The sequence below is a fragment of the Muntiacus reevesi genome, chromosome 7 (assembly GCF_963930625.1).
Source record: "Muntiacus reevesi chromosome 7, mMunRee1.1, whole genome shotgun sequence".
NCBI lineage: Eukaryota > Metazoa > Chordata > Mammalia > Artiodactyla > Cervidae > Muntiacus > Muntiacus reevesi.
In genome coordinates, this window is record NC_089255.1 from 49,969,368 (window position 1) to 49,981,350 (window position 11,983).

The 11,983-nt window shown below is 36.6% G+C and overlaps 1 protein-coding gene across 1 annotated transcript in view; it reads left to right on the forward strand.

Annotated features, from left to right (window-relative positions):
• ADAM10 (ADAM metallopeptidase domain 10) overlaps positions 1 to 10,617 on the forward strand; it is a 141,768-nt gene extending 131,151 nt beyond the window's left edge. Inside the window, exon 16 of the mRNA XM_065940213.1 lies at positions 760 to 10,617. Within this exon, the coding sequence (XP_065796285.1) occupies positions 760 to 854 (95 nt within the window). The 3' untranslated portion in view covers positions 855 to 10,617. The remainder of the gene's footprint in view (positions 1 to 759) is intronic.
• Positions 10,618 to 11,983: the final 1,366 nt, after the last annotated feature.

The window sequence follows — 11,983 nt, forward strand, 5'->3', positions numbered from 1 at the left end:
GATTTCGATGTCATTGCTTTTCAGAATTACTGCTTTAGCAGTCAGGAACTTTTGTTAGTTTCTTACGAATTTCCAAGGGCCACATGACACTTTTTAACTACACTACCAGTTCATTTTATTGAATGAGACTACATTATTCTCATTCAAGGAAAATTCTTTAACTTAATTTCATTTTAAGAAAATGCCAGCTCTTAACTGCTGTTTATTGAACCCTCACAAAAGATGTTGAGCACTTGGACATGAATTATCATATAATCCTCACAACAGACTGTATGAGTTAGTTAATTGTCTCTGTTTTAGAGACTAGTCATCTGAGCTTCAGAGAGGTTAAGTCATTTGCTCAAAGATACCCAGCAGTTTTTTCCTCGTGGAGTCTGTCCTCAGAATCCTTACTAATCTGATAGTTGTAGCTGTTTAGCAGTTGTAACGTGACTAGTCTAAGTTGAGATGTATTGTAAATATAAAATGCCTACCAAACTCTGAAGAATTAGTATTTTTAAGATGAAATATTTTATTAATAATTTTTAATATTTTGGCTATATTGGGTTAATGAAATCAAAATATTATTGAAATTATTTTACCTGTCTCTCTTTTATTTTTTTCATTATGGCTACCAGAAAATAGAAAATTATGTGTGCGGCTCATACTGTATTTGTTTTGGACAGAGCTGGTCTGTCCATTTATTGAAATGGCAACTTTGTCTTTAAAAGATTGAAACACTCATGATAAACCTCTTTTGCTTTTGTTTGTGACCCACAGGCACTTTAAAGAGGAGAAGACCTCCCCAGCCCATTCAACAGCCCCAGCGTCAGAGGCCCCGGGAGAGTTATCAGATGGGACACATGAGACGTTAACTCAGCTTTTGCCTTGGTTCTTCCTAGTGCCTACAATGGGAAAACTTCACTCCAAAGAGAAACCTATTAAATCATCATCCCCAAATGAAACCCTCACAAATAACAGTAGAAGAAAAAAAATGGCAAGAGATCATGTCCTCAGATCAGGTGGAATTACTTAAATTTTAAAGCCTGAAAATTCCAATTTGGGGGTGGGATGTGAAAAAAAAAAAAGGAACCCCATTTTCTTATAGACAGATATTTTTAACCTAATGGCACAAAGTCTTAGAATATTATTATGTGCCCCGTGTTCCCTGTTCTTCGTTGCTGCATTTTCTTCACTTGCAGGCAAACTTGGCTCTCAATAAACTTTTATCACAAATTTAAATATATATATTTTTTTCAACTGCCAATCAAGGCTAGGAGGCTCTACCACCTCAACATTGGAGACATCACTTGCCAATGTACATACCTTGTTATATGCAGACATGTTATTTCTTACGTACACTGTACTTCTGTGTGCAATTGTAAACAGAAATTGCAATATGGATGTTTCTTTGTATTATAAAATTTTTTCCGCTCTTAATGAAAAATTACTGTTAATTGACATACTCAGGATAACAGAGAATGGTGGTATTCAGTGGTCCAGGATTCTGTCATGCTTTACATGGGCAGTTATGAGAAGAGAATCAGTTTACCTTTTCCTCATGATGGAGTTGGTTCTGATATTCGTTTTGTTTTATCAAACGGCTGCTAAGAGCACAGGATTGACGACACTGAAGAACACAGTTAAGTGTTGTGAAAACTGGACATATGCAGCATACTACTACTTCAGACTTAGTTCTTTATGTAAATGTCTGATTTCTGCTTACTTATTTTAAACTTTCTAATTCAATTCCATTTTTGAATTGATAGGTGAAATTTTTATTCATGTTGGTAGCAGTTAGGTCAATGAAATGATTCTTTTTATTTGCAGCCTCTTATTTGTATGCTAATTATGTTTTGGGTTTTGTCTGATATGGAAAAGAAAAGCTGTGTGTCTGTTTTATCAAGATATTTGAACAGAGTTTTCAGCATATCATCATGATCATTGGTAACCACTAAAGAGGAGTGATTTGCTCAACTAGTAGTTAAAATTGTAGATAGGCTTTCTGACACTTTTTTTCCCTAAGATATTTTATCAGCAATGAAGGTGAAACAGCACAATGTCCCATTCCAAATTTATTTTTTAAACAAGTGTAAATAATTGGCTTTTTAAAGAAAGAAGTCAAAAGCATTTAATGTATTAACAGGCTTATTGCTATGCAGGAATGGAAGGGGGCATTACAAAGAAAACTTTTAAGCTTGTGACGTATTTATTGCTTCTGTTTTCCAACTACATCACGTTAAATTAGAAGTAAACAGCTATGATTTTCCTGGCTTCACATAGGAGGCAAATTTAGGTAAAGTTGAAACGATTTGTGTTTGGCTTTTTTTTTTTTCTTTTTTTCTTAAGAGTATAAGGTTTACACAATCATTCTCATAATGTGACGCAAGCCAGCAAGGCCAAAAATGCTAGAGAAAATAATGGGATCTCTTCCTTGTAAACTTGTACAGTATGTGGTGACTTTTTTCAAAATACAGCTTTTGTACATGATTTAGAGACAAATTTTGTACATGAAACCCCAGATAGACTATAAATAATTCTAAACAAACAAGTAGGTAGATATGTATGTAATTGCTTTTAAATCATTTAAATGCCTTTGTTTTTGGACTGTGCAAAGGTTGGAAGTGGGTTTGCATTTCTAAAATGGTGACTTTTACTCCGCCAGAGTTCTTAGTAACTTCTTGAGTGTGCTAGACTTTGAACATGTACATTTTTTGCTTGAAATGTTATCCTGTGGTAGGGTTTTGGCAGGTATACAACTGCCCTATTTTATTTTGAGTCTAAGTTAAATGTTTTCTGAAAAGAGATACGTGCACTGAACTCTTTCCACTCCAAATCAAGATGTGGTAAAACAAAAGGATCAAGACAAGTGAGATCTAATACTACTGTCAGTTTAATGTCCACTGTGTTTTATACAGTATCTTTTTGTTCACTTTGGAAATTTTTACTAAAAATTGCAAAAAATAAAGTATTGTGCAAAGATGTAAGGTTTTTTGAAACTTGAAATGCATTAATAAATAGACTTGATGAAATCCACTTGAAGGTTTCATACTCTTTGAACTCTGAGAACTATCAAAGAAGCGTCCCGCAAGGCAGCCTTTCCTTGCTAAATGAAAGAGATGGTTAAGCAGAAAGGGAATTGCCTCTTCCCACACAAGTATAGATATCTTTATTCTTAGTTAGGACTTCATGTAAAAATTTTGTGATTAGATCTCTCTCTTTCTGTACACAGTGAACATTTGAAAAACATTTAACTAATCTCAACTGCTTTGCATTATTTCTACTTAGTATTCAGAGTGCTTAAACGTGTCTTAGTGGAAGAGCTGAGTCATTTTGGAAACTGTGGTCTTATATATATTTTCCAAAGTTTTGAATGCTAAGTACTTCATTTATTTTAAAAGTTGAGTTTGATGGTAAGTGTATTTTAAAAATTTGAGCCATGTTTTCCTGCTTTGTCAAATTCATAGCATGTAAGAAGACTTGACATTTCAGCCTTACCTAGAGAAAGAATTGTAAGCCCAGAATATAGTGCCCTGCACAGAATAATCTACCCCAAACCCAAGTTATTTTTTTAATATATTGAGGCCAGTTTAAATAAGTAGTATTTGTTAAGTGAGTAAAATCATGCAATACTTTTTACTTTAATTCAGAAACCTCAAAATATATGTTTATTAAACTATTGATATTAAGTCGGATGATTGCAAGTTTACTATTTTTACTTACAACTACATATTTAAATTTTGTTTAGATTAAACCAGCCATAGAGTAAATTATTAAACTTTCTGGACTAGTGCCCTTTATCATGTCAGAAAATACACAGTTTGGGGAAGGACTTTTTGGGAATGGCACCTTTATCTGATCAGTCTTGTTTTCTGAGGTGTCTTCAGCAGTTTGTGCTTTGGGTACTTTGTTTTTGTTATATTCACAGACTAGTGAAAACTGAAGATTTCTCCAAACTGAGCAAACCACTCCCAAGTTCTTATATCTGTCCCTGTGGTCTGTATATTTTAAGACCTAAGGATTATTATTTCTCCAAAGGTGGGATTAGCATCCATGGCAGCTGTGCAATTATGGGTTCTTGTTCTTGGGAAGGCTTTTAATTTCCTAAGTATTTCTAATCGAAAGTATAACAGTAGTAAGTCCATTATAAAACTGGACAGCCCATCTTCAGGGGTTTAGGAAATGATGTTCGTTATCCAGATTTAGAGTCAAGGTCTCCCAAAACTAAGAGCAAGTTGGATTTAGCTTTAAAGCAGCTGCCGGGGACAGTTATTCTTCAGAGAAAGTCACTAAAGTTGCAAGAAATTGTAGTTTCCTAAAAAGCACTTTTTACTTCTAAGTAGCAGAAAGGATAATCAGTTTGCCTTACAGAACTCAGCTTCAATTTCAGCATTTCTGGTTTTATGTTCTCATTTAAAAACAACTTCCATTCGTTATTACCAGTTTAGTTTTTCCACTCTCATGTCTGTATACAAACCTTTAGGATACAAGTGAACCCTTGTATTCTGCACTATGTTAACAGGTTTGTTAATGCAAACATGTTTGCACTATTTTCAGTAGAAATTTATGTTTTATAATTGATAAGCTTTTCAGAGTATTTGATCTCTCTTATGAAAAACAGCGCAATGCTAGGTAAAAATGGAGGGTAGAGCAAAATACTTATCAGCCTCTGTTTTTTCCTAAAATTTCTGCTAAAATCACAGTGATTGGGGAAAGAAAAGATCATATCCAACAAGGATAAGGAATACTGGAGATAACAAGAACAGCGTTTTGGAGACTGGAGAGCATTTGGAGAAGTAGTGTCTGACTTGGCAGATCCTTGGAAGCCAAATCCTAAACCAGCATTGGAAACATGAGAATAGCCCAGTTTATATTGTTAACATTTTGGGATATTCTATGTAGCTTTCTTATTTAACAATATATTGATATTGTATCTACATAATTTTAATGATTGTAAATATTTCATTCTATGGATGTATTGTACATTTTAAAAAGCCTATTGTTTGGACATTGAGGTTTTTAGATTGTTCATTATTTTAAGTAATCCTTTAAGGAAAATTCTAAGCCAAATAATGAAATAAATTCCTAAAAGTGGAATTAAAAGTGAGTTAAAGACTTTCTAAAGGTTGATAAAAGTAATGATGCTGTCTTCCAGATAATATGTACCAAGTTATACTTCTGTCATTAACATATATTAGCATATTATATAGATAATTTATTAAAATCTGAGAGCCCTCTGGTTAGACACTCACATGCATGTAGCCATGTGGACTTGTTAGAAACAATAGTAGGACTCCTGCTTGGTTGACTTTGTTAGCTTTGGACAAAACCCAATTGAAAGTCAAAAGTAGCGCCCTTATTTGGTCTCTAAATATCACTGTCTTCAAAGAAACCTGACTTCCTTGGATAACTGGCTAGTTCCAGGTATAGGGAAAGAAATGTGTATGTAGAGCCGAGAAAAAGCACTGTCACACCAGAAAGTAAGGAGGTCTATCAGACTAGAGGTCTATCAGAAAAGATTCAGGAAGCATCTTGAGGAAATTTTGATTGGCCAAAACTGTTTTATGGTATGAATTAATAATGATAGTTTACAAAACTGTAGTTACCTTTGGAACTTAACTATTCCAGTTAATAAAGAGGAGTGATACAATATCACCATTTTTATCCCACAATGATTAAGGGACCCAGACAATGATCAGTAGTGACCACTAACCTCACAAAAGTGCGGTCAAATAATTTGTGCCTCCTAATGGAAACACACATACCACTTATGAAGCAGGCCAGCCAAAAGTCAGATCTGATCTTGATCAAGCCTCTGGATCTAACCACCTCTTTACTAGAAATGACACCCATGGCTTAGCAGGCAAAGAATCCACCTGCAGCAGGAGACACAGGAGACTCGGGTTCGATCCCTGGATTAGGAAGATTCCCTGGAGGAGGGCATGGCAACCCACTCCAGTATTCTCGCCTGAAAGATTCCATGGACAGAGGAACCTGGCGGGCAGCAGTCCACAGGGTCACAGAGACATGACTGAAGGGACTTAGCATGCATGCATGCAAAGGAACATGTCAAATGATACCACAAAAGATTTAATCAGCAAAATCCAGACTGCAAAACTACAGGACAAATGACCCTGTTTCTTCAACAACTGAATTGCAAGGAAAAAAGAAAAAGATGGATTAAGAGAGATTTAAGATATTATACCTGCCAGATAGTATATCTGCCAGTACAATTTGTGGACTTATTTGGATCCTGATTGAAATAATGAAAAATGAGACCATTGGGAAAATAGGAAAACTTAACTGGATATTTAATGATTTTAAGGATTTTTGCAGTTATTTTTAGGTGTGAAAATGGTATCATGGTTACATTTTGAAAAGGAACCCTTTTAGAGATGCATATTGAATACCTAAAAGTGAAATGATATGGTGTTTGCTTAAAAAAAGTTGTGAGCTGCAATTGGGTAATATCTGGGAGTAAAGTTGAAAACAGTTTTGACCGTGAGTTGATAACTGTTGAACCTGGGTGATGGCTACTTGGGGATTCATTATAGTGTCTTCTCTACCTGTGTTCCTATTCAAAATTTTCTATAAAAATTAAAAAAAAATTTAATGTGGATTAAATTCTTATAGAAGCTCATTACTGTTTTTATTTTAGCAACAATTCACGATAACGGCCTATATTCTTAATGATTTTTTAAATAATGATTTTAGTGGAATTAAACTTGAACCAGTCAAGCAAGCATAATTAATTATATTCTGCTCCAGTTATGATGAATGATTAATTGATTTCAACTGCTAGGGTGAGTGCTTGAAGCTATCAGTCACTTAGTAATCATAGCAAACAGGCCATTAGATCCCTCCTTGCTCAGTAGATTTTGTGGGGCTTAATAGCTATTTAAGAAAAATATTTTCTATTAAAACATGTCAGGGAGTATGATCAGATTATCCACGTTTAACCTGTGTGTCCCATATTAGGATGTGTTAAGTAGCTCAGTACAGTAAGCTGGATTCTACTCTTTCTCCTTAAAATGATAATCATCCCTGGAGGTGGAAATATATCTTTAAAAAGGTATCTTGACCCACTGGAAAAAAAAATAAAAAAATAAAAAGGTATCTTGAAATTGTTTTCTGTGTAAAGAAATTAGAATAATTTGATTATAAAGTGTCAATGTTATGATTAATTTTCACTATTTTGGATTTGTGATCATAGTTTTTTGCAGTTCCTATTAGTTGCAGCTCTGATTAACTGAATTGATCTATTAACCATTGTTTCTTCTTCTCCCTTGAAACCTTATCAGAACATGTTTGGAATTCTTTGGCTTATGTGGTCTGCACATGCTGATTTGTGTGGACTGGTTGCCTCGGTTATTCACTGGATGGATAGATCTGTGTTAAGCTCTTGGTTGCTCCATCACCTCTGCTGGATGATAGGAAATCAGTAGTGAACTTAATAGTCCCTGCCCTCGAGAAACTTAAGGCTGGTAGAGACAGATACTAATCCTTTATCGTGTGCCCAGTGCTCAGTCATGTCCAACTCTTTGGGACCCCATGGACTGTAGCCCACCAGCCTCCTCTGTCCATGGGGTTTCCCAGGCAAGAATACTGCAGTGGGTAGCTATTTCTTTCTCCAGGGGATCTTCCTGATCCAGGGCTTGAACCCAGGTCTCCTGCATTGCAGGTGGATTCTTTACTGTCTGAACCACCATTTGAGCAATAATCATGTGAATACATGTCAATATCAACCATGATAAATGCTGTGAGGGGAGGCTTTGGTGGTCCAAGAGCTGGTCATGCAGAGATGGGATTGAGGAAGGAGATGGGACCTAGTCAGGGAGGACATGGCATGCATCCTCAGAAAGTGATGCTTGAATCCAAATCTGAAGAATGAAGAGAGATTAGATAGGTCAAATAGGGTTTTTATTAATAATGACTGGTTATATATTGGGCACTGAGAGCTAGTTTCTCTTTGGGGAAAGGTAATATTTTTTGCTCTTGATTTTATCATATGTGAACCCAGCTATTTGGATTCCTTTGTGTAATTTTTTTTTAATGATTTTTCATTTTTGCAGAACATATTCATTTACTGAAGAGCTGGCTTGTACTTTGGCAGATGTCTTACTTGGTTACTGTTCTTAAGGATGTTGGCAAAAGTTTGAGAGTTGTAAAAGGCCCTTGACTTTGCAGACCTTGATATCTGTATCCTGACTACCATAAACTGAGAATCAGGACCTCTAACCTCCTACCATGCTGGGTGAGGTGTCCTCCTTATTTACTGCATTGTGGCATTCTGTCTGGGGCTTCCCAGGTGGTGCAGTGGTAAAGAACCTGCCAGCCAAGGCAGGACACGCGGGTTCCATCCCTGGGTTGGGAAGATCCCCTGGAGTAGGAAATGGCACTCCAGTGTTCTTGCTGAGAGAATTCCGTGGACAGAGGAGCCTGGTGGGCTACAGTCCATGGGCTCATGAGTCAGACACGACTGAGTGAGCGCATGCAGGCGCAGCATTCTCTGCGTTCTCTGTCATTTCACAGCACTTATCACACTGGCATAATCCTGCCCCACCCAAGCCAAGCTCTTGAAAGAATCGTCTATTCCCAGTGGCTACTTTAGTTCCATTCGCTTATCAACCTGCTGTGTTTTGTCCTTAGCCCCCCAGGGACTGTAATCCAAGTTCTCAGGGACCTCATAATCTAGTGGAAAGGAAAAAAGCCAATGATGATAATGCAATGGTATCTGTGCATAAACTATGAATACAGTGTAGCTAGAAACTCAGAGGAGACGCTTGTGTGAGCCAAGATGATTTCCCAGAGGATATATGCTTGAGCTGAATTTTGAAGTTTTGGCAAAAGTTAGCCCAAACTTACTTTTACTTTTAGATATAATTTAACTGCAAGGCAGTTTCTTGACTGTTTCATGCTGTTATACTTTGATGCCGGTGGGAATCCAGTTTCTTCTGTCTGGATTACCCTTCTCTCTCGATTCTTCTATAGCGCTTTTATTGATCTCCATTTTCTTGAACTTGTGTATAGTAAGTATTCAAGAAACATTTGTATTTTAATCACGGGTGTGTGCTTTGCACAGTAGGCAGTGTGGCTAATTTCATGAAATAATACGCAAAAGTTAGTGTCATCACGTTACCCACACCCATACGTGTAATTTTAACGTCTCTGATTCTAAGTCCCTTGGCAGCATGTCTTCCTCCTCTCATCCCCAGAGAGAAGTTTGCTTTCAAAATCTAATATGCATTTGTATTTTTAGAATATAAAATATACCCACCATGTTTTGCACAAGTGGGAAAAGCACAGCTTAGCTTTGGAGCCTATAAGCAACACATAACTCCGGATTCCTAAAGCTCAATTTAGAAATTAAATGGGGAGGCCCTAGCTTCTTTGTATGTGTGGACAAGTGTTTTCTTTAGCTAAATCATCAACAGTATTTTTTTGTCTGATTATTTCATAATAAAAGGTAGAAGTTAAACATTTTCTTTTCCTGCAGCAAACGTCCAGATCAACATTTTTCTATAAATTTCACAAAATATTAGTTCCATAGGTTTTAAAATAACTATTCAAAAAAATAAGTTGGGAGGGGATGTGGATTCCAGGGTCAGATGAAAATGCTGAGCAAAAGTCAAATGAGTTTTTGTTTATTGACTGATTTTTTAAAAAGTCAGGTTCTTCTAAGTGCATCTAATACTGTATGTTAACTCTGATTGTGCTCTCTAAAAGGGCCTTATGAGAGTGCTCCCAGACTAGGAAACTCCTGTTCTCCTCTGTCCCCTCCATCCGAGGGTCTAGATTCTGTATTGTGTATTGCTGTGTAGGAGGCGTACACCTTTGTAAGATCCCCAACCAGGGACAGGTTCTCTTACCCAAGGAATCCTTACAGGTTTGGAGCTTCACAGCTACTACACTTGTCACCGATGAAGCATGGATCACAGAGGTTCAGACGTCAGGCTGTCAGCCTGCTCTTTCAGTCTTACATGCATCTCTGCTTTCTGTGAGTGTGGTTACCAACTCTGTTGATCTTGTATCTCAAACTGAAAAATCTTGAGTAAACATTCATAATATGGAAATATTTATAAATAATGCAAGTGTTATGTTTCTATGTTTTAAAATAAGCAAAAATTTAAAGGAATGAGTAAAAGATTAATGGAAGCTACAGTATTTCTTCCCACATTCCAACAGGTCTTTTTGCACACACCTTGGTGTGTACCCAACCCACTTTGTAAACCTCTGGCTCTAGAGACAGAATCTATATATCTTTCCAGTCAAGTAGCTTTCTTTCACCCTCCCCACATTCCTGGGTTAAGTATGCTTTCCGATGGAACACCATAGCTGTTGAGGAATGCAGGGCACTCTTAGGTGCTCACTTCTAAAGGCCTCCAAGATAAAGTAAACAGTAAATGGAAAAAGCAAGTATTAATAAATATGTGTAGCATGATTTCTTATGTGTGAAATTTTTGAAGTTTGTAAAGATACATAATTTATGTATAGAAAATGTCTAGTTGATACATTGGAAACTGTTAAATTATTTCTGAGCACTGGTCTTGGGAGAGGAAGAGCATTTTTTTTTAACTTTTTTCTTCCATATTGTTTGAATTTTTATGAAATATTCTTTTTATAATAAATAATTAAAAATTACTGCATATAGTGTGATGTCAAATATAGTGCAACACATTGTCACTGTTGATGGTTGAAGTTGGGTGATTGGAACATTGGCTTCCTTACTATGTTTCTACTTTTATGTATCTTTGAATATTACCATAAATGGAAATTAAAAATTAAAAATAAATCCACCACAAAAAGAGTCTATAGAAATACACCACATAGTAATTGATCATCTTGGGAATAGGAAGAGAGCTGAGGAATGGAGCTTCAGATAACTTCTCCCCGTAAGTTCTTATGTTCCATGAGTGTGTATTGCTTTTAAGGGGTATAAAATACTTGTTTGACTTCCCACATACTTTAGGAATATACAAAATGAATGCACAAGCCATGAGTGTTTAATGGGTACGGCTCAGCTGTATCATAGTAAGATCTTGAGGCTTGTTTTATATTTGGATTCTTGAGCTCGATAGATAATAAACAAAGGTAAAACTCCAAGGCATGGCCAGACAGCTCTGCACTTCCCCAGCTTCATCAGGAGAGGACAGCTAAGGGTTTGCTGTGAACGATTTGCACTGTGAGCTAGTCACCAGGCTCTGTAACATGAAAGACATAGAGTACCTAGTGACAACTCTTACAGTAGGGTCCAAGGGAATTGATACATAAAGGGTATTTTCTGTTGCCAGCTGCAATGCTGGGCTGCATTCATAGACATACAGAATCTGTAAGGAGAAAAATGATGGTTCATTAACTGTGTGACTTACTAAAGTTAGTTAAGCTTTAAGTACCTCATCTGTGAAACAAGGATGGTAATATTAATTACCTCGGGGACTGTGATGAGGATTAAATGAGAATGTTTGTAAGGCACCTTGCATATGGTGAGCACTCAAATGCCAGCTATCCTTATTTTCATGTGAAAAACTGCTTATCGAGCTGAGAACATTTAGCTTGTGAGCACGTGTTCACTGATTAAGTATTTTCTCAAACAGCCACGTGGTTAGGGATGGTTGGTCTTTGGTTGATGCCGTCACTCTCGCAAGTTTAGGTGTGGGCATACAACCCAGGCCGACCAGTAAGATATTCGTGGATTCTGACTTTCTCTGGTTGTTAAGTCTTAGTGTGCTGCCTGAGGCTGCAGCATCCAACTTGCTATCAGCCTGAGGATGAAGCCAACATCAAGGTTGGTAGAGAGAGGGAAAAAAACCCCACTTCATCTTAATGATATTAAAGAGCTGCTGAATTAACCTTCCCCGGAGCCCACCCTATCTTGGGACTTCCTGTTTGTTGAGATTTTTTAAAAATGTTTTTTATTTAAGCCAGTTTGAGTTAGCTTCTAAAAGCATAATGATAAAAGCTGTACCAGAAAATATTTGTGGTAGGGGTGGTGGCATTTATTCAG